The following is a 27,613-nucleotide window of genomic DNA, read 5'->3' on the forward strand; positions in this document are numbered from 1 at the left end:
TTTAACGGTTTCTGCAAAATATAACTTGGTTAATTGGTTATCATTGCTGTTCCCTTGATTTAGTAAAATTATTAACGCAAGATCGGCGATCTTTGTTATCGATTCTCGATTGTAGCACCTATTTCAATCAACTCCTTTTCATTTTTATTTTTCGGTATCTTTTCACCTTCATGACAGCTGGGCAACTTCTCTGCTATTGTTGCTACCAAACTATTACTAAAATAAACAGATTATAAAAAGGGTGCCAACAGCCGCCTTTGAATGCCACAAACCCGCTTATTTCTCGCTCGAAAAAGCAAGGCTAAAAGTATTATTTGAACTTCCTTACAAGAATCTTCTTATTCTTGGACTTCAGTTTTGTTGCATTTACACAGTAGTACATAGATAATCCGTCATTTTTGATCATGAACTGCCAAGCAGCGGCCAAGTCGTAATCAACGAACGACCAATCAGAATACGAGCTGTTGGTCATCTGATCGCAAAGTCAACAGACGAAAGTTTCCTTTCGGGCAAGAAAAACATGGCGGTGAATTTGATGAGTCGTTTGTTTTTGAAGTAGGATTTTTAACGTTGTACTTTGCGAAACACAAGATGGGTTGATTTAAACGATGAAATATAGGATTTGGCTGACTAGTGCAGAATGGATAAACATGACCGCTTTATCGGTGAGATTTTCGTTAGTGAGCTCGACGCTTTCACAATTCATCTTCTATTTTGCCTGCGTGTTTTTTGTATCTTCTTCTTCCATTATTATTCCTATGCTTTTTATTTGTCTACGAAGTTTTCAGAGCTCTCACTTGTTTATGTAGTTGTATTGAAAACATCTTAGACTCAGTGATCTTTTAATCGGCGTCTTCTTATGGGCGCTTTTTAGGCCTCGACAACATGAAACCTCCGTGCTAACATAACTCTCTCCATCGACAGCTATCAACCAAACGCTACCCGGGTTGGAAGAATTTCTCAAAGAGGTTCTTGGTAGCGAGCCATTGAGTGACGAAGCGAATAAACAACGAATTGAATTTCTTAGAAGATTAGAGAGTGTATCAAGGCCGCCATCTTTGCCCCCGAGACCTGCAAATTTGGGTGAAATTTATCGCGCTCGACTACAGAAAAACGACGGTCCTTCCGGAAGCGGCTCCCAAGATGAAAATAGTGTTTATAAAAACGAGAAAACGATAGACCCAGTCGAGTTTGCTTCACAGCAACGTGAACTATCCAGAGCTACAACTGTCCATAAAGCTTTGCCTCCACAAACTTTTTTGTTCGGTGAGAAAGGAAGCCGCAACGGAGGCTTGTATATTCAGAGGTCGGGAAATACAAGGGTAAGAGTGAATGTTGTTGTTGAATACAATGTTCTGGCGTTTCGCGTTGGATGTGTCATGGCATGGCGTTGATACATAAGTTTGTTATGCAGTAACCTCTCCTACGTGACTGTATTTATTATTCAGAGTAATGCTAGTCCTCCCTGCGGCAAATTGTAGCACCGGCATAAAAACGTGAACTAATTTTGAAAGCACGAAGCCGACTTCTCTAATAGCGTCCTACACGTTGTGAGTCAAATGCACAGTGCATGGTGTGAATATCGTTTTTCTTTTGATATAAAGTGAATTAAGATTGATTTGACGCACCGAGTTGAATCGGTTCAAGGATTGTGGAATTTTATTGTTGATGAAGTTATCGCTCGGAAAGAAATCTATCATCTCTCAGTTCAAGTGAAGATTTCAACAGCGATAAACTGATTGAAACTTACAAAGTCAATCTGATAAGAATGCTTTTCGTCCTTTAATTTCTGTCCGTTGTCTTTCAACACGAATTCTATTTATACGGTTTAGCCATTCAAATATAATTTCGTCATTCTTTTAACTTGAGAGAGACAAAAGCTCTTTTGTTCTGTGGGCTTTTAAATAAACCTGCTACTGTTCATGAAAACGACTTTTCTTTGTGTCAAAGGAAGGTTCATCCACCCTTTAAAATTATATCGTCGTTCAACTTTTGGCCACAGAAAAATATACATAGAAATGTATGTCATTTTTCACCTTTTTTGTTTGAGAATATATGAAGTTTTACAATATATGTAGATTATCTAGAATGTGTCACTCTGCATACTTTTTAGTATGCAGAGTGGAACACTATATACAGAGAGTTACAATTCGAGTTTCGGGCTCTAAACTATCATCCAACTTCAATTTTTTGCAGGAACAAAACATTAAGTAACTGCTCTGTCTTGACATATTTTTATGGGAATAGAATAGGCTCTAAGTTTTTGTATCCTTTTGAAAATAATTGCTTCAATATCAGTGCTCTATTAGGACCTAATCACTTAAATACATTGAAAGCGGTTAACTTTTAGTCAGTAGAAAACTAAATCCAAAACATATACATGAACTACATTTTAATCTGAAACTATTTTAATCAACTCCAGTAATTATTTTTGTAAAAGACAGGGTAGCGAAATATGTATATGAAAACTTTTTTTGTGTGAATCCAAGCACATATCTCAGATCAATGTCTATATTTTATGTTAAAATTGTCATTGTGATCAATAATATGATCCAAAGATTATCTACAGCCACCAAGTTAATGGGCTTAAAATATTCTTCTGGTCTTTTCTTAAAAGGGAATGGGTCAAACCATGTCATGTTTATAAATAACACAGATGTATAGGGCAAAAGAAATTGTAAATGTTATCCTAAGGAAAGCAATTAATTGCAAAATCAATGGAAGACAAGAGTACTGAAAAAAATCTGCTGTCATATCTTTCACCTTTAGAGCATTTTGTTTACAAATTTTTGGCTCAAGATAAATTTTTATTGTGTAAAGCAAGTTTCTCCCTCTATTCTCTTCATTACAAAGTGATGTAGGTTTTATGTTCCAGAGTGTGTGAAAGTGTGAGGAACTGATTGCATTCTTTAGAAATTTCTGGAAGGTTTCATGGATAGACAGGGCTATGCTAATTTGAGTAAAAAGTGTGTTATTGTGACAGTGTCACTAGACCATGTCATCATCCAAGACACTTTTGAGAGTACCTTCTAAAGCTTTGATCAGTGTTGTCAGAACTTTCTGTCATCTTTTGAATTGTCAACAAGGTGTTAATATTGACACAATTTTCCTTGGTCAGTTCTTTTTTGATCTCTGACACACAATTCCCAACTGATGGGAATTTTTTGATGATTTGGAAGTTCGCCTTAAAGGGCCAGAGCTTCAGCTTAATGTGGATTATAAAGTTGATGTGCTGTTCTTAAAAATGTCAAATTTGGTATCACAGTAAAGGAATGTCATGTTTTGAGTGTGGTTCCATTGTGGCATCCCCTGACTATGCCTTAAAAATTTCTCTTTAAAGTAAACTGTGAAAGTGAGAAATCTGTGGCTTTCTCTTGTTACGTCAAATTTCTATTGGCATTGTTAATATTTCTGGTAATCTTTTTTATCTAAAGCAATTAATGGGACATTTAACTTTTATTATGGCTGTCCCTCCCTTTGGCCCAATTTTTCAAATAGCTTCATGCAGATTGCATCATGCGCAAACAAATTTGCTGTTTGTGTGTATTTTTCTTTGATCTAAGAAGCTGATGTGTTATTATATTTTGAAGTTTGGTGACTAATTATTTTACTTTGTGTTTTGAAATTGATACCCTACAAGACATTTTGGTGCCAAGTAAGGGTCAATAATTGTATTCTGAGCAAAGATTCATTAAGATGCAAGCAGAATGATGAAATTACATAATCAAATTATGGTATCCCCTCGACTATACAAGGACAATTGAACTCCTTAGAGTTAAATGAAAAATTGATAGAATTCTTAAATGAAATCATAATTGTTCTAAACTAAGATCAGAATTGTTCTTAGTAGTTGTTTATACCAAAAACTTTATATCTAGCAGATTTCTGTTATGGTCAGTTACTAGAAATTTCATCCCAAAACTCATTTTAGTTAATTTTATTTATTTTATGGTTGTATATAGCTCTATACACAGATAAATGAAAACAAATTATTTTTGTATTTGAAATAAATAAGCTATCTAAGGAAATGTACAATATGACTCCATAATACCATGATTTAAAGGTAATCCAAACAACCAAATGTTGAAGCTTACAAGTAATTTTGATCTCAAGCAGTCATGAAGCAAATCTGTGCTTTCATTTGTTACTAATTCCTAAAGAATTGTCCAGCATTAAGTTTATTTTGAACTTTGGTATAATTGTATATTGTTGCATGCTATACTTAGGTATGCTTTCCAAATACAATTTCAAATCTAAACATTTGATGGAAAAATTGTGGCATCATCTTGAAAGTTATCAATGGAAGCTATCAAACATCCCTTTTGTTTTTTTCCCCTGGTGAGTAGGGGAACAATTAGTAGCTGCACAGAAGGGCATCTATGACTCAAATGATTACTTTTTGTGATAAACAGGGCACTGACAATACAGGTGCTACACACTGTGGTTTGCACAAATGGCCAGGTTTCTGGGTTGTTTTTCAAAATTGCAGTGCCTGCTGTCAAGTTAGCACATTTGTAAACAATTTCTAAACAGTCAGGTTATTCTTTGAAATCTCTTAACACGAGCTGAGGTGGATAATTTTTGATGGCACCAATGAAGGTTATTTGGTTTGCAACATATTTTTTTCCTTTAACAATGTTCATTTTAAGATAATGGTATATGTGAGATTTTGTATGCTATTTGTGCCATAAAATTTTTGCAGCTTTGATTGTTAGTCATTTTTAGTTGATTCTTGGAAGGACTTCAGTCTTGTATTAGTTTTTAAGCAAAGATGTCCTATCATATTTATTAGAGAGCTGCTCCAATTAAGTAGTTACATAGGTTAATGCTGTTTAGCCACTCACTTCAACAGAGTAATGAGGGCTGATTGATTCAGTCAAAATATTTCCAAGAAAAACCAATTACATTCCAGTCAGATTCTTCTATACATTTGTATTAGTTTTGATTCACTGCCCTCATACATGAGCGTTGAAACCTAAGGGTAAGTTGCGCTAGACATAATCATGTACACAAGGCTAAGGTGCAAAGCAAAGAACAACTAGCTTTGGGCTGATTGTGGATAATCGGATTTCTCGTCTGTTACTTTTAGATATTTACCTCTGTTCTGATAACTTTGATTTTGAATTTTAAGCTCATAATCAGGAAGTTGCTCACACATGTTGGTCAATAAATATGAACGTGATATTTGCAGTGATGTTGGTCAATTTGTTTCAGTCTCACAAACTGACCACAAAGAGAGGATCTTGGAACAATAGTCTTAACATAGTACTTACTAATGCAATGCTCTTCCCTCAAATAAGTTACATGGTACCTAGCTTAGAATCTTTTCTTAAAAGTTCAACAAAATACTCAAAGACAGAGACTACTTGTGTTGCAGACAATAGCCTGTTGCAATGAGGCTTATTCAGTCCAAAGCACTGTTTTGTAAACCCTTTTATCTGTAAGAGTACTGGTAATTAGCGTCAAATTATTCCTTACAGTATCACTCCTGAATCATACATTATATTCAGTAATTACTTGATTGTTAAGCAAATTCTCCTTGTCAGCACCTTAGTAAATGTATAGAAAAACAGTATAGAGAATAAGCATACTCATGTTGGGGTTTAAAGGTTTAAACACACTTTAAAAAAAAAATAGACATTCTCTCTTCATTTGCACTTTGTCTTCATGTCAATTTACATCGTGATAGACCAATCAGACTCCCTCTTTGCAGTTGTCTGATTTTGTTAATCACCTTTATCACTTAGGGTCAGCTGTTGTTCATGTTAGCTGCAGAGGCTTGCTCTCCACTATAGGGTAATTAATTCAAGTTTTTTCATTACAGGATGTGCGAGACTCTATCATAAGTACAAGCAGTAATGAAGATGACATCTATGAACATCTTAGTCTAAAGAGCATCTCTCCTGTTGAGTCTTTGAAAGGACAGGAGGGTGAAGCAAGTTCTAAGACTGAAGACTCTTTTGTCTTTCCCAGTCCCCCTAAGACTCCCCAAGAGCATACATCAAGTATCTATTTACCAGCTCGCACAGGAAGTTTAAGGGGATCTGGAGGCAAGGGGAAACTCTCTACAGTATGGTAAGTACAGCAATATGACAGGTTAATATCAGTAAGTTTGTTCCCTTCCCAGTTTGCTGCATGCCCAACAAAAATTCCAAGAGACCAAAAGATTTAGAGGAATGCTTTAAAATGTCTTTGGTCAGCAAAAGGCTTTTCCAATCTTCCTACTACACTTTGGTATCATTTTGTTGCTTCTATTTCAAACTTTTTTGGTTTATTTTAATGGGAGATGTAAGCGATGGTGGCAGCCATATAACTGGTGTGCTTGACTTAAAATTACAAGAATGAAGTCATGTCCAAGCCAGGGTTATTAAAGTTTTTTTTAATGGTTAAAAATCCCCTCTTGTTTCTTTCAGGTTTAAGAAAGAAACAAAATTGAATGAAGAAGTGTATGCATCAACCCTACGAGAACCTGTTATTCAAGGTTACCTGAAAGATGTCAAGGCGAACAAAAGACGCTGGTGTGTATTACAGGGTAATCGCTTACACATCTTCAAGAATCAAGAGGATCCTGCTATCATGATACTATGTCTGCCTGAATGTGAAATAGGAGTTGATGACAAGAAGAAGATCAGTTACAGTTTTCGACTTACTCCATCTGATGGGCCTGGGGTGACATTAGCCATTGAGGATGGCCAGGACCTATCTCCATGGATGAGTGCGATAATGGCAGCAGCTGTACGACGCAGCAGTCTCGGCAGGCCCATTAGTCCTCTAGAAGGTTTATTTAGCTTAGAGGAAGCAAGAGAACGGATGCGTTCTGCTGAAATAGATGGTGGAATAGAGGAGGAGGAAGAGGAAGAATTGGAAGACATTTATGAAAAACCAGTAGACTTCAATGTGGTAAGTGTTCTCTTTGCTCATTAGTCTCACTAGCAGCCGTTGTTCGATGAGGTCATGCAACCTGTTCTTTCCCCCACCAATGGCTGCATTGGTTGATAATGAAGGTGCAGTATGTTTTCCAGAACCCAATACCCTCCCAGGAAATTATGACCTGTTCCTTTGTTTTAAGATGTAGTTTACCATCAATTGGTGACATGTATGTGAGCAGTGTTATCCCTTTTGGGCAGCAACCAGTAAAATTTTTCATCTTTAGTACCTCTTATTACTGCCTAAAATTGCATGGGCTTCTTGAAAATTCAACAAATAAAAGAATTGCTCTAAAAGTTTGAAAACTTCTTTTACCTGTCCTGCTTATGAAAAGGAAGAACACTGCATGTACTGTAAGTTTTTTTAAAGCCAGTGTTTATATTTTATGACCTACTCATTGATAGCTAACTGTGATTGAATTTCTTTTTTGTCGCAGGTAATGTTTTGCAATCCTTTTACATTGCTCTTTTTTGTTTTCCCACCAGAGCGGGATGCCTTTCGTTCACAGTACCCCAGAAACAACAGAATTCAAAGAAGATGAAGGTGAAGGCTATGATGCCCCCCTTCCTCCAATCCCTATTGGGGATGATTCCTCATCAGAAAGCAGCTCAGATGAAGACGAAAGTGCAGAGAGCAAAGGATCATCTAAAAAAGCTGAAGAAAAGAAGAAAATTTATGATGCAATTCCTCCTGATTTGTTGGCAGAACTCTCAGCTGGACAGCGTAAACGCAGTGAAACAAACAAAAGCCAGGATTCTATTTGTGAAGATGGGTCAACAAATGACCATTCAATGGATTTCACAGACAGTCATAGTGAACACAGTGGAAATATTAGTAATAGACACAGCTACATTGAGCCTATAGCATGTGATGATGTTGTGAGCTCTGAACCAAAAGAGGAGGAAACAACCGAAACATATTCACGAAAACGAACCTCCACAGTGCTCAGTGCAAGCATGGAGTCAATAGGCTCTGATGCAGAAGAAACTACAACTGTCTCTGTTATGTCACAGACAACTGAAACTAACAAAGGTTTAGGTCCCAAGGTGAAAAGGAGAAGAAAGCTTGTTCCAGCTGAAGCGGAGCAGAAGTTTCTTCAAGATCCTGATGCCATGCATAGTGGGATTTTGTATCAGAAGCGCAGGCTGGGAGTCTGGTCAAAACGCTATTGCAAGATTATTGACAATAGATTCAAATGTTACCGGTGAGTTACAAATCAAGCAGAAAGTTCTCTCACTTTAGTGCAATAGGCTGTACCAGAATTGTGTAAAGATCATTGTGGTGAAAGTGTGACAGCATATTATGTTGTCCATTTTATGTGTATCTCTTACAGTCTACTGCTGTGGTCAATTTATTTCAGTATTCCCCTAAGTTTAACTGCTCTCAACCCAGCATTCCATAAGAGTGTGATTATGGATGATGAACCTTAGTTTTTGGAGTCAAAGAGTACTCAAGACGTTGTTTCCCAATGACAAAGAATGGGAAATAATTGTTCATTCTTCAACATAATACCTCTTTTCCCCTTATACAGTCACAGAAAACAGAGCTCACCAATGTTTAGGGGCAAATTCAATCAAAGTGAGGGAACAGGGAAAATATATTTTGTCTTTGCAGTATATTCCAGTCTTTACCCTTTGACTCCCAGGATCTGATTGTTAGTTTTCTCCTTTAGCTGCCGCACATTTCCTCGTGAATTAATCACAAGAATTTGGTGTTGGATCAAGGCAAAAACTTATACCTATTAGTTTTGAGTATTCTGGTTACCAGTTTGCTTGATAATGTATGGGTATTGTAGGGAAAGTCAAAGGTTAATGATTTCTGGGAATTAAAGGGCTAAAGGAATTGTAGTGACTCTTTTATTTCCTAGATCTTAATATCAGTTCATTACAGTGTCTGCCATACATATTTGACAGTTTTAGCCTCAAGAGTTTGATGTGATATCAAACAGTTTACATCAGTTGATATTTTCCTTTCTTCCTATCACCTTTTTGCTTGAAAATATATCGATATAATGGGAAAAAAATTCGTTTTTGAGTGATATGGATACGTGATATGATATGTGATATGATATGTGATATATGAGTTTCGTACTGATTATGTTTGTGCCATTTCTTCTCAGCAATCCAGATGACCAGAAAGCAAGCTTAAATTTTCCAATCCTCGGTTATGATATAAGTCTGATTGACAATAAGGAATCAAAGAAGAGTTACTGCATCAAAATCTCTCATCCGAGCCAGGATACACATTACTTTGCCACAGATTCACGGGTGTCAATTGAACGGTGGATTGAGGTTCTGTCTCTAGCGGCCACGGCAAGGCCAGATGTAATCGCACCATATCCACCTTACTTTTGTGCTGACCAGTCTGGAGATGAATTACAAAGCATGTCAAGGGAGTCCTTACTAAGTAGTGAGGTGAGACAGTGAATTTGATGAAAGTAGTATTGCCTTGTCAGTACAATACTCGCATGTTGTGTGTGGGAGTCTTTATCGCAAATCAAGTCTTCTGAACGAGCCTTGTGACCTACGCTGTCAGATCTTCTCCCATATTCCACAGCGTGAAATGACTACTAGTACAGCTTATTCAAACTCCCTAGGAATGAATTGCTAGTCCATCACAGTTCACTCTCCCTCCCACCCATCCACCAGTATTTCGTCAGGTCTCCCTGACAATTTCCCGTACCTGTTTCTCCTCCTGAGTGGACAGTAGCTTTGTGAGAAAAAAAAGTGTCTTGCCCAAAAACAGGCACATACAGGGGTTCGAGCCTGGTACTTTTTGTCTGGAGGCCAGCTATTTAGTTACAAGGACGAACGAAGTTAACGATATGGACCAAAACATCGGTTTAACTCAGTTGCTTTTAAACAAAATCTTAGATGCATCATGCGCGTAAAGTCTCGAGGGGAAACTGTGATGTGCATTAGCCAGTCAAGGTCAACGTTTTTTTATTATTATTTAAACAAAAATGGTGTACGACCCCAAGTCATTGAGTTTGTCGCGTAATCTGATGATTATTAACTTTGTTATCTGCTATCAGGGGAGGCTTTCTGATGATGACGGTGCAGATACTCAGGAGGAATTGGATGCCTCTTCAGAAAAAGGAAGCAGTATCGGCAGAATCAAAGCAAAGAACAGATTACCCGATGAAGAGAGTAGGACAACACCGCCAAACGATCGAAGGTTTGTTCACTTGTGTCAGTTAAAAGATTGTTAGCGCTGTTCCAGTTTTGATTATCTTCTATAAACGCATGAGACCAGCTGCATGCGAAGTTGAAAACAATACGATTTTATCCATTTTCTTAAGATATTAATTTAGTGTAGGCCAAGTTGATTGTGTGTTAAAAATAGGGAAAATGACATCAGTTTTTGAACAGAGTCACGGACCAACTTATTTAACTTTCAGAAACGTCGAGTCCGTCCCAAGTCAGCCTGATAGCCAGGAAAGTGGAGTCAAACAGTCTCCAGAGCCCGAGGTGAAAGAGAGAGCGCACAAGAAGAGGAAAGAGAAGCCAAAGGAAGGAACAAGTAAGAGAGATAAATTGTTATGCTTTTCAGGCAGCGCACCAGTGTATCACGTTAAGGCGCGATAAAGGTACAATGTACACAGAGTTGCATGGCTTGGACATGCAGGAGGAGAGTTGTCTAGAAATGCTCTTACGTGCCTGTACTTTGGATCAATGCTCTATTGTTGTTCTAAACTGGTCATCTTTCAGCAGTTAATCATGGTTTTACCAACGAAATGATCTATTATGTGGTACGTGGTACAATTTCTCATGAGTGAAGTAAATCTCATACCCCAAATGTTTTGAAACCCATCGCTAATTTATGAAGTAAAACCACGTGGCGATTGTTGCTATTCCTGTGTGAATCTTATTTGGTTGACGTGCTTTATCTGCTATTTTGTTGTGAACAGGGTAAATGTAAATCAGCGAGCATTGCCAGCGGTAATGTTATGGTTTTACTAATGTTGTAACTGTCATTTCAGAGACCCCTTCGACCATGAGCCCTCCTCACAGCATGTTTATTAGTGAGTCCATTGATGGCCAAGCTAAAGCCGAACCAATGAATGAAGAATACGTTTCTCTTGCCAAAGAGAGTGCTAAGGTGAGATGATTTACTCGAGCAATAAATGCTGCTGCTTGTTGTATATGTCCGCATGTAAAATTGTTTACCGCCTTACGATCAAATGCACGTTTGGGTGTTAGCCTCTGTGAGGTTGAAACACGTGACACTCTTTCGAAGTTCGGAATGATGAATATGCTCAAGGTTACCGCGTTGTTACTGTTGGCAAGAGGAGACTGCGCTGGTTTTTCTTCACCATTTTATTCGATTGTCAAACAAACCTCACGCCGCCATCTCAAGCAATCAGATGCAAAAGTAAAATCAGTCGCAGATTTCCATCTCCTTAGTCCCTTTGCGTTTATTCAATCTTCTCTCTCATTTCCCCCTGGTAACATTTCCTTTTATTCTGTTGTGCCTCTCCAACTAAGCTGGGCACAGCCTGATTCTCAAGGTCGTGTGCTTCTGTTAATCGACATGCTAGGGTGAGAAAATGGTTGTCTTAAAAGCTCACGTTCTCTCTTTTTTTTTTCTCTTCATGATAGGATGGCAGCGAGGATTCTTCCTCCAAAAAAGACAGGCGGTGGACAGGCAATCTGAAAAAGAAATCATTAGCACGAGGCAACTCTTATGATTACAGATTACGAGGAAATGTCTCTATGTTTACTCACACGGAGAACGTTAAAAACAAAAGCCTGAGCATGAGGCGGAAGAATTCACAAACATTTGCCCATTTAATGGCTTTGTTCGACAAAGAGGGTCGCTTCTGTGGGTATCTTACCGAAGTTAGGCAGAATAAGTTTGGGACGACACATTTACGAAGATGGTGTGTTGTCAAGAACGGAGTGTTGATTCTTTTCAATAGCGAAAACGAAGATACACCGCAAGGAAAACTTTCATTAGTGGACATGTGGTTGACTAATAAGAGTGACGAGAGTAGAAAAAAGTTTAGTTTTACTCTAGAGGACAAAGATGGCAAAGAAACAACCTTGCAAACGACAGTCAAAGAAGATTTTCAGAAGTGGATGGGAGTGCTAGAGTTATTTACCGAGCTTCGTGTTGAAAGACCGCAACCAGAAGTTGCCGAGCCTCACAAGAAAACTGACGCTGTGGCTGCTGAGGAAGGAGAGGGATTCTTTGAACGGGGATCATTGCTAACAAAAAGCGCTCGTGCTGCCACCAAACTGAAGGATGAAATTTACTCTTTGGCGCCGGGAAAGGTCAGGTCGTCACTGAGGATGAAATTGTCACAAAAAGTAAATGTGAGAGATATTTTTCGAAAGACGCACACATACGACTTGGATAGTATATCAAGTGAAGGATCTTCCCTCCCAGAACCCGATATAGATACTTTGGCTGTGTTTGGTGGACTCTTAACACAAGTCGAGCCAGATGGCTCCACAAATTCACGATGGTGCACCATCAAAGAGAAAGAACTCTTAATTTTTACGGACCGTAAGGCGCCTGACTCTCTTTACCAAATACCACTTTGGATGGCCACTTTCAGAGATTTGAGCGATACTGAAAGTTGTCCAAACAGATTTCAAGTTCGCTATGGTAGCGAAAGCTTTGTTTTCGACGCGTGCGATAAGTTTGATCATAACAGATGGCTCAAAATGCTGGTCTCCTCGGTCGAGCGTCGGAACTCGAGCGACGACGAAGACAGACCGAAGTGCGTCGGTCGATTAACTTCGCCGACATTCGCAAAGAAGAAACTTTTGCATCGGCGAACTCGCAGTGAGATGTTGTCACAAGGAGACGAAACGCCTCCATCGGCGCCGTTGAAAGAAGGGTCTTTAAGTTCTACGAGTTCCACTGATAGACTAATGAGTGGATATCTTCAAGAAATACGTGACACCAAAGGTGCTCGTACCCACATTCGCCGGTGGTGCATAGCTACCAGCGAGAAATTTCTTGTGTACGATAACCAAAACTCATCAAAAGCTTCTTTTGAGTGGGAGCTGTCTAAAATGACGGTTCAGGATCTCAGCGACATGGATATGGGTGTCTTTGAATTTTGCGTCTCGCATGGCGAGAAAAAGCTTAGTTTCAAAGTCATTGATGAGGACTCCGCGAGGCACTGGTTGAGTGTGTTAGCGCGCTATTGTCACCCTATAGCGGCAAATCAACCGCTGTTTAAGACTCCATCAAAAGTGAAAAGCAAAGAAGAACGTAGGCGATCTGCGAGTTGGAACGATCTGAAATCGAAACAAGCCGAGAAGGAAAAGAACGCTCTCGAAGTGTTAAGCGAAGGAAGGGCGAATGGGCGAAAGCTCACACGAAGAGCAACCGAAGATTATTCGTTCTTACGTATGTTTAACCGCTCAGAGTCGTTTAAAGCACCGTGGCGCGCGTCCCAAGAAAAACTGGAGGTAAAAATGAGGGAACGATCAGGGAGGATTGCCGCTAACAGAGCCTGGAAAAGATTCTCGTGCGGCACCCTGTTTGACAGTGATGGTAAATACAGCGGCCATTTGATGGAGGTCATCATGCGCAACTTGTATAGCAGTCAAGTGCGAAGGTGGTGTGTGCAGAAAGACGACCATTTATACGTGTACGAAAACGAAGCTGCGCTCGACCCCGTCAAGGTGATTCCTCTATTTAAAGCCAAGGTTGTGGATACCAGCGATATTGAAGCTTGCGTTTACAGGTTTAGAATCGATTTTGACGAGACAAACTGTGCGATTTTTCAAGGGCTGACCCGCACAGATCTCGAGAAGTGGACAACAGTTATCTCTGTTAAAATCGCCGTTCTTCAGGACCGGAGAGAACGTCATCTCCGACGGAGCGCTTCTTTGAGTTCAGAAAGGACCGTAGATACAGCGGGTGAGTTAGTAAAAAACAACTTGGACAAGTTTGTGTTTAACAAGCCTTTATATTTCTTTCACTGTCATTGCTCACTCTTGAAAGGATATGTGGTAAACACCATCGTTTGTTGTCACTAACTATACCCTCTAGCCATCTTTCCCGTTCATCCTATCCTCCATTAATTCCATTTCACTCCATTTGGGGAGCAGTCATTATTTATCGCTATGGGAGGAGGGGGGTTACGTGGGGTCGGAGGACTTTTTTGGAGGGTCACATGGTTTCCAAAGGAAACAGAGAGGGAATAAGTTGTTTCTAACTGAGCTCAAACAGGAAACTAAACTGCAAGTTGAGTGCCAATTAGGGGTGATCATTAGAATACTTCGGAGCCTTATGTGGGGATCGAGTAAATTTTTTTGTGACATAAGCAAATCCCTCCGCCTTCCCCTCCCGCCCCCCCCCCTTTTTTTTTTCAGGCGACTAATAGAGACCAGTCCCTCAGTTGTTCTGTGTGTTTTCTTTCCGTTTAGTCGTTTTCCACTTGTCATTCGTTGGTCCGATTTTAATTTTATTATTGCTATATCTTACAGGTTTCAGCGGAAGCGAGTTTTCGTCACCCCAACTCAGACCCTCCCTGTCCCCGACAGGAGACTCTTTGTCTCTCACTGAAACTTTCTCGATTTGCTCAGCTGATAGTGTCTTTGCTTCAGCGATTGACACCGTGACCAGTGTAGAAGGGGAATCAGCCACGTCTAGTTCATCAGGATCAGCACCAATTGATTCGAACAACGAGACCGCGGTCAGTTCGATGAAAGATGAGCCGTCACCCAGTGATCAGGAGGTAACGGACGCTGGTTCGTCGCCAACTGAAGGAATGGCTTCAGAGATTGAGACTTTGGAAGGCACTCGCAAAAACGTTGACAATATGTCTCTTATTGAAGACTTGAGTCATATTTACGAGAATTTCTTGGCGTTTGCTTCCGCCGTGGCCGAAAGCAATCCTGAAGAGCTTTACCACGTGTATGAGAATGTCACGCAAGCTCTTCACCCTGGTTCTCAGCTGGCTGCCCAAAGTGATGGCGGTGTTGGTGATAATTTAACTAGTAATGAAAGCAACGAAATAAATGAAGTAGAAAGCCCTGCCATGGAAATGTCATCGGAATTCGAGAAAATTACTCTGCAGGAAAATGAAGATGGTGTGTTATTGAATAGGTCTTCGGGTATATGTGATGACATTACCCCGGATAAACATATGGAGGATGTTAACCAAAAGGAACAAGATGCTGCTAAGACTGTAGAAAATGACAAGACGTTAAAAGTCGATGGAGAAATTTTGGTAGCTTCCGTCAATAGTGGTGGTGTTGATGAAGATCATGTCAAGAGTAGCCAACCTGTTATCGGGGAGAGTCAGGATCTCATAGTAACGAGCAGGAAAGAGGAAAGTGCAGAGTTTGGAGGGCATGTGAGGGACATGAACTGGATCAAAACTGAGGACTTTGGGGAGGCAAGTGATAACGAATTACCATCAGAGTCATTGGGCAGCGTTTTCACAAGTAATTCAACTCTCCAACCTGAAGATAAGGAATTACCATCAGAGTCGTTGGGCAGCGTTGTCGCTAGTCATTCAACTCTCCAGCCTCAAGAGAATGAATTACCAGCGGAGTCTTTGGGCAACGTTGTAACAAGTCGTTTAACTGTCCAAGCTGAAGCTGCTGATGAAAAATTAATTCAAGAGAGAAGTGCGGTGGACATGCAGCCATCTCTGGTCCATGCTGATCGTTTGAGTGACACTAAAACGGGCGATAGCTCGTTTTATGTTGTCGAGGAGGGGAATGACCAGTTTTGGAGAGAAATGGAGGATAAGGAGGTCAGTGAGCCAGTGATAGCCACAAGTGAAGAAGGCAGTACTGTTCAGGTTTCGCTCGAGAGTAACGAAGACCAGTCGGAAAAGGGTAGTTTCGTTTTGGATGTAGAGAAGTCTGCTTTTAGCGAAAGGGATGAAGACAGGACCACGGACGTCACACCTCACGATCCCCAAAATATTCACAACGATTACTCCAACAGCAACATTTGTACTGAAGCAGAGGTCTCCGTAGAGAATGATCTTGGTTTAGCTCAAGGGAAAACTCAGGGTTCTCACGAAGAAACTGGACTTGGGGAGGATGAGAAAAAAAAGTTTTTGGAACGTGAAGCCCAGGTATTGCCTGAATCAACAGGTTCAGATTCAGAGAGTGGAGAGTTGAGCGGCTCTACTTATACCACCAGTACAGTGGCTAAACATAGCAATATTTTACATGATACAACCCAAGAGGAAATCGCTCTAAACAGTTCAAGTCAACTTAATGTACGAGTTCCTGGTCAAGAATCAGAGGTTATTCACACATTTGGCGCTGCTGACACTGGTGAAGATCACGCGAAGGAATTGTTGGAAGTTTCTTGTGAAGATGCTGAGAAATTACAGTCTCTTAACACTGAACTTTCTTCCGACGATCTGCCAGCCAGTGAACATGCGGGAGATAATTCGTGGCTCCAACAAGATGGCGAACAATCTCAGGAAACTGTGGACGAAGGCATAGAGTTGGAAAGATATTCTTCGGATGAAGGATTCTACACACCAGAAGATACCGTAGACCTCTCAGTAAGAAGTGATAGTGTGGCAGGGGTAGACAGGGAAACGAACCCTCCCAATGACGACACGCAAAATAGCGATCCTGAACCGAGCTGTGTAGAAAGCGAAACGAGTTTAGCTCCGAAGACCGAGGAAGTTCTTCAATCAGAAGGAGATACAAAGTCCTCCACAGCACAAGGCGTTGATGAACTAAAACATGAAGTTGGCCATGACAGCCTGTCTGAGGCGAAGGATTTCCAAAACGATGGCGTGAATAACTCAAGCTGGGAGGATAAACAACAGCTAACAAACAGTCAAATGGACATTCTGAAAGCCGTCACAGCTGCATTTGAAGAGATTCTTGAGCTTCATGGCGAAGAGAGTGATGCAGATGACACCAGACTGTGATTCAAGGGTATATAGATTTAACTCGCCTATACCCTCTCTCCCAAAAGAAAGGGGGAAAATGATATGATTGAATTATCCTGGATTATCCATGTAGTAAACGAGCAGTAGACCGAACTAATACGCTTGACCACTTGAATCGAAAAATTGAGCCTGTCACCGGAAATATCGTGCAGTCAAACATGATATTTTCGTAATTTTGAGTCCCATTAGCTTAACACCAAGACAGTTGGTTTTGAACGATGTACGCTAAAAAAAAACCTTTGTACACGCAGAGCACTCTTGTTAGAGCGACTTTGAATGGCTCACGATTGGCTCCCTTTTCTCAATCATTTGAAATTTCGTAAACTTTCACATCGATTTCGCACCTGGTCATTTGCTCGATTGGCACATGGTTGGGGGGTGGGGTGACCATGTCTGTGCGATAGACGCCTTTGACTCGAAACGAAAAACCAACACTTGTTACAGGGATTCCCCTTTTCACTCTGTGTAGTTGACACTTTTTCGCGAATTCCCGAAATTAGGTGCAATACTTTTCCTCATCTTCATGAGTTTAGGATGCGGTTACTTGTTACATCTTGCCATTCCAACGTAGTATTAATACATCCTTTAAGTATAGTCGAATACGTTCGAATAGGCGTGGCCTTCTGAAGAAAAAAAAAATTTTTCTGCATTCGAGACAAGTTTTTGCTCATCTACCAGACGGTGTTTGTTCGCCTTAGATCATCATTTCCATCTCTAAGGGTTTTGGCTTAGGTTTCGTGGTACCTTTTTAAGCTCGGTGAAAATCTTCATGACGTCACTCCCTTTTGTAACTTAACTTGTAGTGGAAATTTGTTGCCCTTTTTGTTCCACCTGTGAAGACGATGAACCTTCAACTTCTCAAAAGAGATGCAATTAGTTTGATGTTGGAGTCAGGCTAGTAGGTTATGTTACGTGAGCTACATGAATTGTTCCTGAAGGTGTTTTGCAAAAGTGAATGGTTAGGAGTTATTAGGGCCTATTTACACGGTACGACTTTGTCGCATGCGACAAGCTTACGACAGGCTTACGACACGAATTGTTTCGTGTAAATCAAACCTACAACTCGCTTACGACTCTTAAGTCATGTCGTAGGCCTGTCGTAAGCTTGTCGCATGCGACAAAGTCGTGCCGTGTAAATAGGCCTTTAGAATCTTAGGGATAACTCTGATCTTGGCGAATGTCTCGTTGGCCAGGCTCTCTTTTTCGTTCCGGCCAATGTGAAGGCTAGTTCACCTGAATACCACTAGACTACGTTAGTAATTAATGAATAAGCAAGGACAATATCCAGAGAACATCAGGCATAAAACATGTAGTCACAGTAATTACGTATAATAAGCGAGTAGTTTCTTTTCCTTTCAGAGTAATTTTCAATTGATTGTCGAAAGTTATCCTGGGCTGCATTTTTTTAAATTACCTTTCCTCTGAGATTGGTCCAAAAAAGTCGCGCTATCCTCCCAGCCAATTAGATTCAAAACTAAAAAATCAATCGCGTCTTGTTCATTCGCGTTTTCCCGCGCTTTAAGCAGTTTGCTTATTTTCACTTTGAGCTCTCATTGGCTTATGATGATATATACGTTTGTTCTGATTGGTCGCTGTAATTACTAAGGTATTGTTTTTTTTCGACACTCAACTGAAAACTGTTCATGTAGGGTGTAGCAACATCAAATTGTCATGCCACCCGATCAAAGCCCTGATGCAATTATTAAATCTATCGCTTTGAAAATGATTAATTTAATAAATATAAAAATTGATTAATGACTTTTCAAAATCAGAATTATTGAAATAGCAGTTAATTGTTAGGAGAAAACCCTGTCATGTGACAGGGTTAACCGTTCAATCACGCAATTCGATGAGTGTTTGAATTTAATTTAAATTGTAGGTTAGTTTATTTAAATTCTAAAGGGAGATGTGCAATGTTGTCATGTCCACGTGTTGTAAAAGTATTTTAAAGCTCATCATTGGCATCTACGTTCGTCAAAGAATTTAAATTTTCTCGTTAGCTATGTTTCAAATTTATACATCTTAGGAAAGATGACTATGTTCACTTCTCTCAAGGTGTAACTATTGTCCATCAGGTATTTGGACAGCAGTTATTCATCTAACAACCTCTCTATGTCTTCAGATCAAGCTGCTGGTGTATTATATGCTGTACAGTTGAAATAATGTTGAAATAATTTGATAGGAACCAATGTCTGACATGTATGTATGTCTTCGAGAGACAATAAAAGAGGAAGAAAACAGGCTTTGTATATTATGTTTTATAATACGCTCAGTTATGCACGCATTCTGATTGGTTCTCACTTATGATCTATTGGAGGACAGACGTATAGATGACGTCATCATTAAAACTTTTTTTAATTCTTTATTATATAAAACAAACAGATTCCAAGTTGCCATGCGTCTGTTCAGCAATAGATCACAGAGGACGTCAAAATGTGGTCTATTACTGAACAGACGCACGGCAACTTGGAATCTATTTGTGAATTAGAAACTGTGTTACACTTATAATACATAGTGGTCACACGTCGGGCACTCGCGAGGGGATCAATTTTGAGTGAGTAGAGCTGCCTGGGCCCTTCACCTTTTACACCCTAACGTCGGTATGCAAACTCTCCATACTATGCTCTATACATTTCTCAAGGTGCCGACAAGGAGAATTTGTCTAACAATCAAGAGCTTCTTTAGTTGGTGATCATTTCCTTTATTTTCGTGACCCGAATGTTTGATTCGGGATGATTTTATAAGGAGAAATTAGGCGCTAATCACTCTTAGGGCTAAAGGGTTAGAACCTGACCCTAGCGGTGTCTCATTGAAGGGGAGGGGAAGAGAGGGGAACAGTCGTGCCTTAAACCCATCAAGTCATTCGAGACAATGAAGGTGACCAAAGACAAACAAACGGTATTTATCTAAGTGTCAGTAGAACTGAAGTAAGGGATCGAAGGGCACTAATGAAATTCTGTAAGAAGAATTTCACGCGATTAATTGAACCAAACCGGAATCGGTCGTTGCAAATTTCAGCAAATTTGAGATCTTCTAACTGACGTCACGATGCCTTATGGAATTCAACCTGGAATTTGTGGTGCGACTTTCTATTTAAAACTTTGGACTAGGAAAGACACTCTCTTCAAGACGCTTTATAATGAAATTGCGTACCCTGCCTCAATCAAAACGTAATTACCCTGAGGTAGCGATAAGAATAATTAAGGTCAGTTAAATAGACGAGCAAACATATCGGTAGCTGTCATTTATCAAGGACAAAATGAACTTCTCGTGCTTGGTCAGCGGTGTCAAAACGCAAAGGTATATATTTTAGGTGTTCTTAAGTAAAGCAGTCATGGTGGAGTAATGGCAGATGGGCTGATGTTTGATTTCTGAGAAAAATTTTTAAGTTCCATGTGTTTGGATTTATTGTTGCATAGTTGCTTTGGTCTTTGCTATCTTGGCTTTGAAATAACGTTTTTTCATGCTGTGATGAACACATCTTGAAAAATACGATCGTTGCCGTGATTTTACATGAAAAAAAATATTTGTGATCCCAGCTCAGGCCATCCGTTCCACAACTTCAGGTATTTAAAATTCATTCCTCTTTGTATTTTTCAGCTTCAACTCCAGAAAAAAAAAATATGACGACATCGCGTTGAGTGTTTTCTTCTTTAGGCCCAAGCACCACCTCATGGATTCCTTAAGAGCTACAATTAAATCTGTTTGTTGTATTTGGAATTCTTACATCATGGGCTATAAACGAATTCAGTCATGCGAACTTACGCTCCTGAGAACAGCTCAGAGACAACATGAAAAGCTATGTCTCTTGCTCAGGGTCTTTTTGTGGCCCGATTATTTCGTTTACTGCATCCTCTTCTACTTGTGATTGGTATATCTCTTTTGGGTAATGCGTTAGATGTAAAGAACTCCTACTGTAAGTGCGAGGAGTTTCCAATCGAGGATCGGCCGTTTGTAGCGATATGGAACGCCCCGACGGGTGGATGTTCTGTCAATTTTAGCATCAACATCAACTTGAGAGACTTTGACATTCTGGAAAATCCGAAACAAACTTGGAATGGAAAATATGTGACAGTATTTTATAATGCACAACTGGGATTATATCCTTATTTTACAAACGAGCAGGGAACAAACAGCTATAACGGAGGAATGCCCCAGGTAAACAAACGAATATGTCACCCTGATTAGTTTGTGGTTCAGGTCATTTATAATTTTAAGCTTGGCTTATTTAACAGCAAAATTTTCTGTTTAATGTGAGATCTCTTGAAAAATAATTGATTTGGCACTTATAGTATTAATCATATTTCAACTTTTAATTGTTTCTTACAGCTTAAGTAATGTTATAACCTCCAGTCACTTTTAAATCAATATATCATATTTGTTTACTTTACCATTCAGTAACTATCAAATTCCCAGCTTGAACTAAAACGAATATTGTGTTATGTTTAATGTAATTTTTTTTTCTCAGCTGATAGATTTAGCTGCACATCTAAGAAAAATGAAAAGAGACATCATTAAAAAAATTCCAGATCCAGATTATAGTGGCCTTGTCATAATAGACTGGGAAGGATGGCGCCCGACATGGGAGAGAAACTTTGATTCTAAGCGAATTTATCAAAGTAGATCAGTGGAGCTTGTCCAAGACAAACATCCGGAGTGGTCCATGGAAGAAGTCATTGAGGAAGCAAAAAAAGAATTTGAAAGAACTGCTCGGGTATTTATGGAGAGTTCTATCAAGTTAGCAAGACAAGTCAGACCTAAGGGATTATGGGGCTTCTATGGGTTCCCTGACTGTTTTGGATCAAATGAAACAAATTACCGCTGCTCTGATGATGTGAGTAAGATCCATCGTTAAATAAATTCCTTGTTGCACATGATGTTTTCTGGGAAGAAATAGTTTATAGTTTATGCATCATAAAGGCTTAAGACAAAAGCATAGAGTTACGAAACCAAGTTTAAGATAGCAGATATCTGCAATGTATTTGGGTGTTAGTAGTTTCATTTACAAAGTGTATTCAAGATGTTTATTTTCAATGTGCCACAAATATCTCAGTAGTACAAGTTAGATTTAGGTAAATAGTCTTCAACATATCACTAAGATTGCAAGCAATTGCCTATTATTATTATTTTTGGAACAAGAATATTCAGGTACTTTTGGTGGTTAACCCTTTAATTTCATGCATGACCAAGATAGAATTTCTCCTTACAATATATCTATACAATACGAAGCAGGCAAGTGATGAGAATAAAGAAAAATATCAACTAAGTGGTTTATTAAAAATAATAATTCAAATGATGTTTTTGATTTGTTAATGTGTGACAAACTGTGACAATTAGCTGGTAATTTAGTGTTAATCTTCCAAATCAGCACCCTTCATCCCCATGGAATCAACAAGGGCTTTTCATTCAACTAATGTATTCCTGTTTTCTCAGCACCATATTCCCACCAATAGTGTAGCTCCACTTTCTGCATATAAACTCACCCACAATCCCTCTAATCACTCTGACAAAGGGCTAATGCTCAAAATGTCAGCTGTTTTACCCTTTACAGTGGCCAATTTACGTTTCCAACTCAGTGGTTAACACTAAATTACCTGCTATACTCTCCCACCAATGCAGCACCACAGTTTCTTTAGAAACTTACCCCCTTTATTAATGTGAAAATTAGTTGTCTGTTAAATTTTTTAGAGATTGTTTTTCATAAATCATTTCACCATTATTTCATTTTTAGCACCAGGAGATGAACAACAAACTCAAGTGGTTGTTTTCAAGCAGTATGGCACTGTACCCATCTGTTTACATTTATGATCAACAGTCTTGGAATAAAGCTTTTACTTATGGGAGACTAGAGGAAGCTATTAGACTGGCAACTTGGGTGTCAAAGGAAAATAAGAGAACAGTTCCTGTGTTTCCTTATTTCCGTCACCTATATGAAGGAAAACCATTTGAGTTTGACTACCTTACTCTGGTAAGAAATTGTTCATTTTGCATCTATATCTCTTGCTAACCCAGCTTGAGGTATGTACCATAAGTTACAGACAAAGCTTTTCCATCAGGATTCATGACCCAGGTGTGAAGGCGTGGTTAATAAATCCTAACGGGGAAAAACCAGGTACTGTAACTTACAGCAGACCCAGGTGTGAAGGCAAGGGTAATAAATCCTAACAGAGAAAAATGAGGTACTGTAACTTACAGCAGACCCAGGTGTGATGGCGAGGGTAATCAATCCTAACAGGAACAAATGAGGTACTGTAACTTACAGCAGACCCAGGTGTGAAGGCAAGGGTAATCAATCCTAATGGGAACAAATGAGGTACTGTAACTTACAGCAGACCCAGGTGTGAAGGCAAGGGTAATCAATCCTAACGGGAACAAATGAGGTACTGTAACTTACAGCAGACCCAGGTGTGAAGGTGAGGGTAATAAATCCTGGTAAGAAAAAACTGTAACTTACAGTAAGAACTGAGAAAACAAGGTTAATAAGATATTTGTCATTTCTAAATAGAGAGGAAATATTTCAATTTAAACAAACTTTTGACCTTGGTGGACTGTGCAGTGAGTTATGGCCCGCTAAATTGACCAATCCTAGTGCACATGGCAACTGAGAGATATACTTATTCATTTTACAGGCCTTAACTCTTTCACTCCCAGGTGTGACTAGATATGACTTTCTCCTTATAATATTGATACATTTTCAAGCAGAAATGTGATTAGGAGCTAGTGAAAAGTTTTATCAATTGCAAGACACCAACTTCTCAGAGCTTAGATTATAAGAAGCTGTAACAGACATTGTTATGAATAGATGTTTAGATCTTGGGAATGAAAGGGTTCACTATCTTTCCCAATGGCCACTGTGGGAAATTAGGTGGCCTGATGGTTAGCACTGCCAGAATTGGAGTTAAGAAGTCCAGTTTTAAGATGTGGCCAGGTCTCTGTGTTATGTTTGTCACATTCTTGACTGTGATTGGAAGGCAATCAAGGAGACACCATTTAAAACAGAATGCTAGGCTAGTACAGTTACTTCAGATTTATTGTGACCACGCTTAATAAAATGGAAAGCAGTGGAAGGACTGAAAATGAAAAAAATGAGTAGTATGTTAACACAATGACCAAACAGACAGAGAAGAAAAACAAAAGTAGCATGGAAAATAACAATGACTTGCGCTGTCCAACTCTTAGGAGGCTAAATACAAGGTATCTTTGTAATCAAACTTCTGGTAAATCATTCTTCCCACATCTTTCTGCTGTCTATGATCATGTGCAAAAAGTTGCACTTAGATTCTTCAATTACCATCAACATAAACCTAAAACATTCAAGCAATGTTGCAAGGAAAGACTTTTTCCTCTCACAGTGCCTCTCTCCAACCAGGAGTAAAAAACAAGTACTGGCAAATTGTCAGGGAAAGCTGATTAAATGCTGGGGTAACCTGGGGTGGACAAGCATCCCATCCAGGGGTGGGGTGGGGGGGGGGATACTTGTTGTTGCTTCATGCTACAAAAAGTGGGTTATGTGCTGCCTGGATGGGCCACTTTTTCTATTTGTCTACCTTTTTCTACCACAGGCCACCAGGCCAAACCCTAGTTCTGCTATTGATAGCGGAGCTCGCAGAGCGTAGCCCCAGAATTATACAAAATAGTAGTAACCCATCAAGCCGAAAAAATTTGAATGTACAACCGTACGACCGACCGACCAACTGTACCACGGGCACTATCTTATAATCAGTCCTCTACAAGGACACGGAGAAGTTGCGAATGAAAATCCATTAACATTACCACGCACTTTATCCATAGTAGGGGCTTTAGTTTTGTTGAAGAGACGTGCAAGAAAAAAAAATGCCAGCTCCGCTTTTAGGCTTGCCTAAATCTATATATTACCAATGCAATCATAATACACTGCTGTTAGTCCCCTCTTAACCCCAGGAACCCCACTTAATTAAACTACTGCCTTATCCTTGTATTGCCATGTCATGTACCTCCATGGCATCTGTGTGATGTTTGCAGGTTGATCTACACAATACAATTGGCCAAGCAGCTGATATGGGTGCAGCGGGTGTAGTCATGTGGGGGAACAGGCGTGATGAGAACACCTCTCCTGAAGTTTGCACTCAGCTCAATGACTACATTAAAACAAAACTTGGTCCTTACTTTGAATCTGTAAGGCATCGAACAGAGGTCTGCAGCCAGAAAAAGTGTAAAGGTCGTGGACGGTGTGTCGATAGTCGGCTCATTTCAGCAAGATGGGTGGCTGAGGAGCCACGTTTGTATGCACCAACTTGTAAAGGATCGCCAAAGCTATTTTCTCCATTCATACGGCAGCACTCCTCTCACCACAACCATCGAGGTATAAAATTGTTTGGCGTTATCTATTTCAAATGTTTAGACTAGCAAAATCATGTTGTAGAATTAATAACCCAAATTTACTTGTCTTTAGGCTGGAATATGACTGGACTGTACTTAAAGTTTTTTCAATGTATTTAAGGTGACCAGGCAAAAACCAATCTTCACATCCCGAACAAAAGTTACAGCAAAGGTCACAATTCGCCAGTGGCTGTCAAAACACACCATAAACATGGATTGAGCTCCGAACAACGAAATTATTTAATGAAAGAGCTCACACTGCTCAATGCTACAGGAAGCAGGAAGGTGTTCCTCAAATCTCGTCATCGTAACTCTACCAAGGACTTCGTGGTTTTCATGTCCACATCTGACTCGGCTGTTGAGGTGAACAAAGCTCCTCAGGATGCTGATAGAGGAGTAGTGGCGACGAGTGGACTGCACTACCATGACCAGTTAAATGACAGGTTAGATTGAGGAACGTAGAGTATGTTTGAGAAACCTTATAATTTCTCGGACATTAGAGCCCTTTTTGATGGATTGTCGTCAAACCGGAACTAAAGGAATCATAGCAGCCAATCAGAGGAAAGGAATAAATCACAAAGAGCCAATAAAATATTCCCAAGAGTAACCTTACCTTTTATAAACTGATTTTAAATTTGCTGAAAATTCTAGTGCAGATGCCTTCATTTTGTAATTATCCAGGTAACCTAGCAGCTCAACTGGTGATTTTTGTAAACTACATTGATTTTGGAGAAGACCATTCTTGCGATGCAAACCCAGAAAATCGCTAACCATTTCAGGTTTCCACACCCTTAGTTCTCTCCTTGGGTGGGTAGGGAAAGGTGTGACTTGCAAAAGTTTTCATTTTAGGGAAGTAAGGACAACATTAAGTTAAGTTGTTATGTGCGTTGCAGCTTATGATTCGCGTACAGGAGACATGTTGCAGCAACAGATTTTCCTTTTTTGCCTCTGATGACACGAAAAACTTTATTTGAATTCACGAAAGATGTTTTTAGGACAAGATGATCGTAGTTTACCATGCTGTAGAACAGTATGGAGAATTTGCATACCGATGCGTGTGAGGGTGCAAAGGGTTAAAAACGTGGTATTGTTGTTTCCGTAACATGCTTCCTTTGCGGCACTCTCAAAGGGGCTTATCTGTACAACATGTACCCAATGTGCTCTTTACCATTAGGTACAGATTGTAACGTTTGATTTTTGATTTGTTACTTCAGTCCAAGTTTTACTGAAACAGCATCCAGTAGAGCCATGGCACCAAGCAAACTGATGCTTTGTAATGAATCGTCACCAGAATATACGAACTGTGAAATCATGAAAGAAAGTCCATCAGCGTACAACAGTGGATTCCATTTCCCTCACACTTATGTGGTGTTTATCTGCGCGTCTCTCGGCTCCGCCCTGCTGGTATCCACCACTTTCATTATGAGTTACTATTACTGCAATATTCGCAAGAAGGTAGAAGATGATGAAGATATTCCGCGCGGAGACTGATAACCAGTGACAAAAGTGCCGAAGTAACCCTGGTGAAACTTTGAAGACTGAGCTTCCGTTGAATATCTATCATCAGTGTTTGGCTGTTCGCCACCATTGTTGGAAGTTGAAACAAAGGTGGAACGCACGTGAACGAGTACCTTTAATAAACAACACAAAATATCCACTGTTTGCTTATCAACGGTAGAAATGCGGCACAGAATAATCTTTGTGACTAAAAGACGTAAATCTGACTTGTTAATTGTCCTTTGCCAACTGAAGGTTTCAAATTCCACTCAAATTCCGCTCTGATCGGATTAAAATAAAAATACAATTTATGACTGAGTTTTTTGCTTCAGCCAAAAGAGGGTGATTTTGTCAACGAAAGATTTTCGCGGCTTGTGTTAAAAGAAAAGAAGGTATTGATGGGTCGATTTCATCTGAACTAGATCAATTGCAACAATTTGTTTTATTCACAATCAAGGGATTTTCCATCTTCGATAAGAGGTTACGTTGTCGGTTTTAAACGGGTTGACCAACGACAACCTTCGATATTTAGGAGAAGCCTTTGTGGCGACTTCTCGTCACTCCTTTCTGTTTTGACATTTGTATTTTGTAAGTTGAACTCCTTTTAGATAACGGAAATGGCCATAAAAATATCAGCCCGGCAATCGGTTTTTGACATCACAGGTTTTCAATTTCTGTTTTGCTTACAATAGAAAAACACGACGTTTGTCTCGAAAAAAAAAGATGCTTTGACAGGATTAGGAGTTGTGTGTAAACAGAACACCCACAAGTACCATGCTTAGGATCAAAAGAGGTCTTGTTGCAAAGTATAAAGAATGTATTTTTTGATTAATAAAAATGCTTAAACTTACTTATAAAAACGCGTGTTCTCTTGTGTCCTATCTTACAATCTGTACTTCTTTTTTCTGAATTTCTTGAGAATATTATTGACTG

General features: G+C 39.5%; 2 protein-coding genes across 4 annotated transcripts; both read left to right on the plus strand.

Moving 5' to 3' along the window:
• Positions 1-460: 460 nt before the first annotated feature.
• On the plus strand, positions 461-19,063 carry LOC113672241 (uncharacterized). The gene is made up of 11 exons (XM_027188530.2): positions 461-665; positions 925-1,322; positions 5,825-6,075; positions 6,414-6,900; positions 7,413-8,131; positions 9,047-9,341; positions 9,962-10,104; positions 10,328-10,449; positions 10,910-11,028; positions 11,529-13,809; positions 14,379-19,063. Exons 1-11 carry the CDS (start codon positions 641-643, stop codon positions 16,802-16,804), a joined length of 7,266 nt encoding a protein of 2,421 aa, XP_027044331.2. The 5' UTR covers positions 461-640; the 3' UTR covers positions 16,805-19,063.
• Positions 19,064-20,129: 1,066 nt separating this feature from the next.
• Positions 20,130-27,540, plus strand: LOC113672213 (hyaluronidase-1). Of its 3 annotated transcripts, none has more exons than XM_027188498.2 (7): positions 20,141-20,391; positions 20,483-20,983; positions 21,294-21,659; positions 22,557-22,793; positions 24,827-25,166; positions 25,305-25,626; positions 26,398-27,540. In XM_027188498.2, exons 2-7 carry the CDS (start codon positions 20,627-20,629, stop codon positions 26,672-26,674), a joined length of 1,899 nt encoding a protein of 632 aa, XP_027044299.2. In that variant the 5' UTR covers positions 20,141-20,391; positions 20,483-20,626; the 3' UTR covers positions 26,675-27,540. The 3 variants fall into 3 exon arrangements, with proteins under 3 accessions (XP_027044298.2, XP_027044299.2, XP_089037174.1); XM_089181048.1 differs by having other exon boundaries at positions 20,152-20,391; positions 20,724-20,983; XM_027188497.2 differs by having other exon boundaries at positions 20,130-20,983.
• The last annotated feature ends 73 nt before the right edge of the window (positions 27,541-27,613 follow it).

The sequence above is a fragment of the Pocillopora damicornis genome, chromosome 8 (genome assembly GCF_964200805.1).
Source record: "Pocillopora damicornis chromosome 8, jaPocDami1.2, whole genome shotgun sequence".
Taxonomy (NCBI): Eukaryota; Metazoa; Cnidaria; class Anthozoa; order Scleractinia; family Pocilloporidae; genus Pocillopora; species Pocillopora damicornis.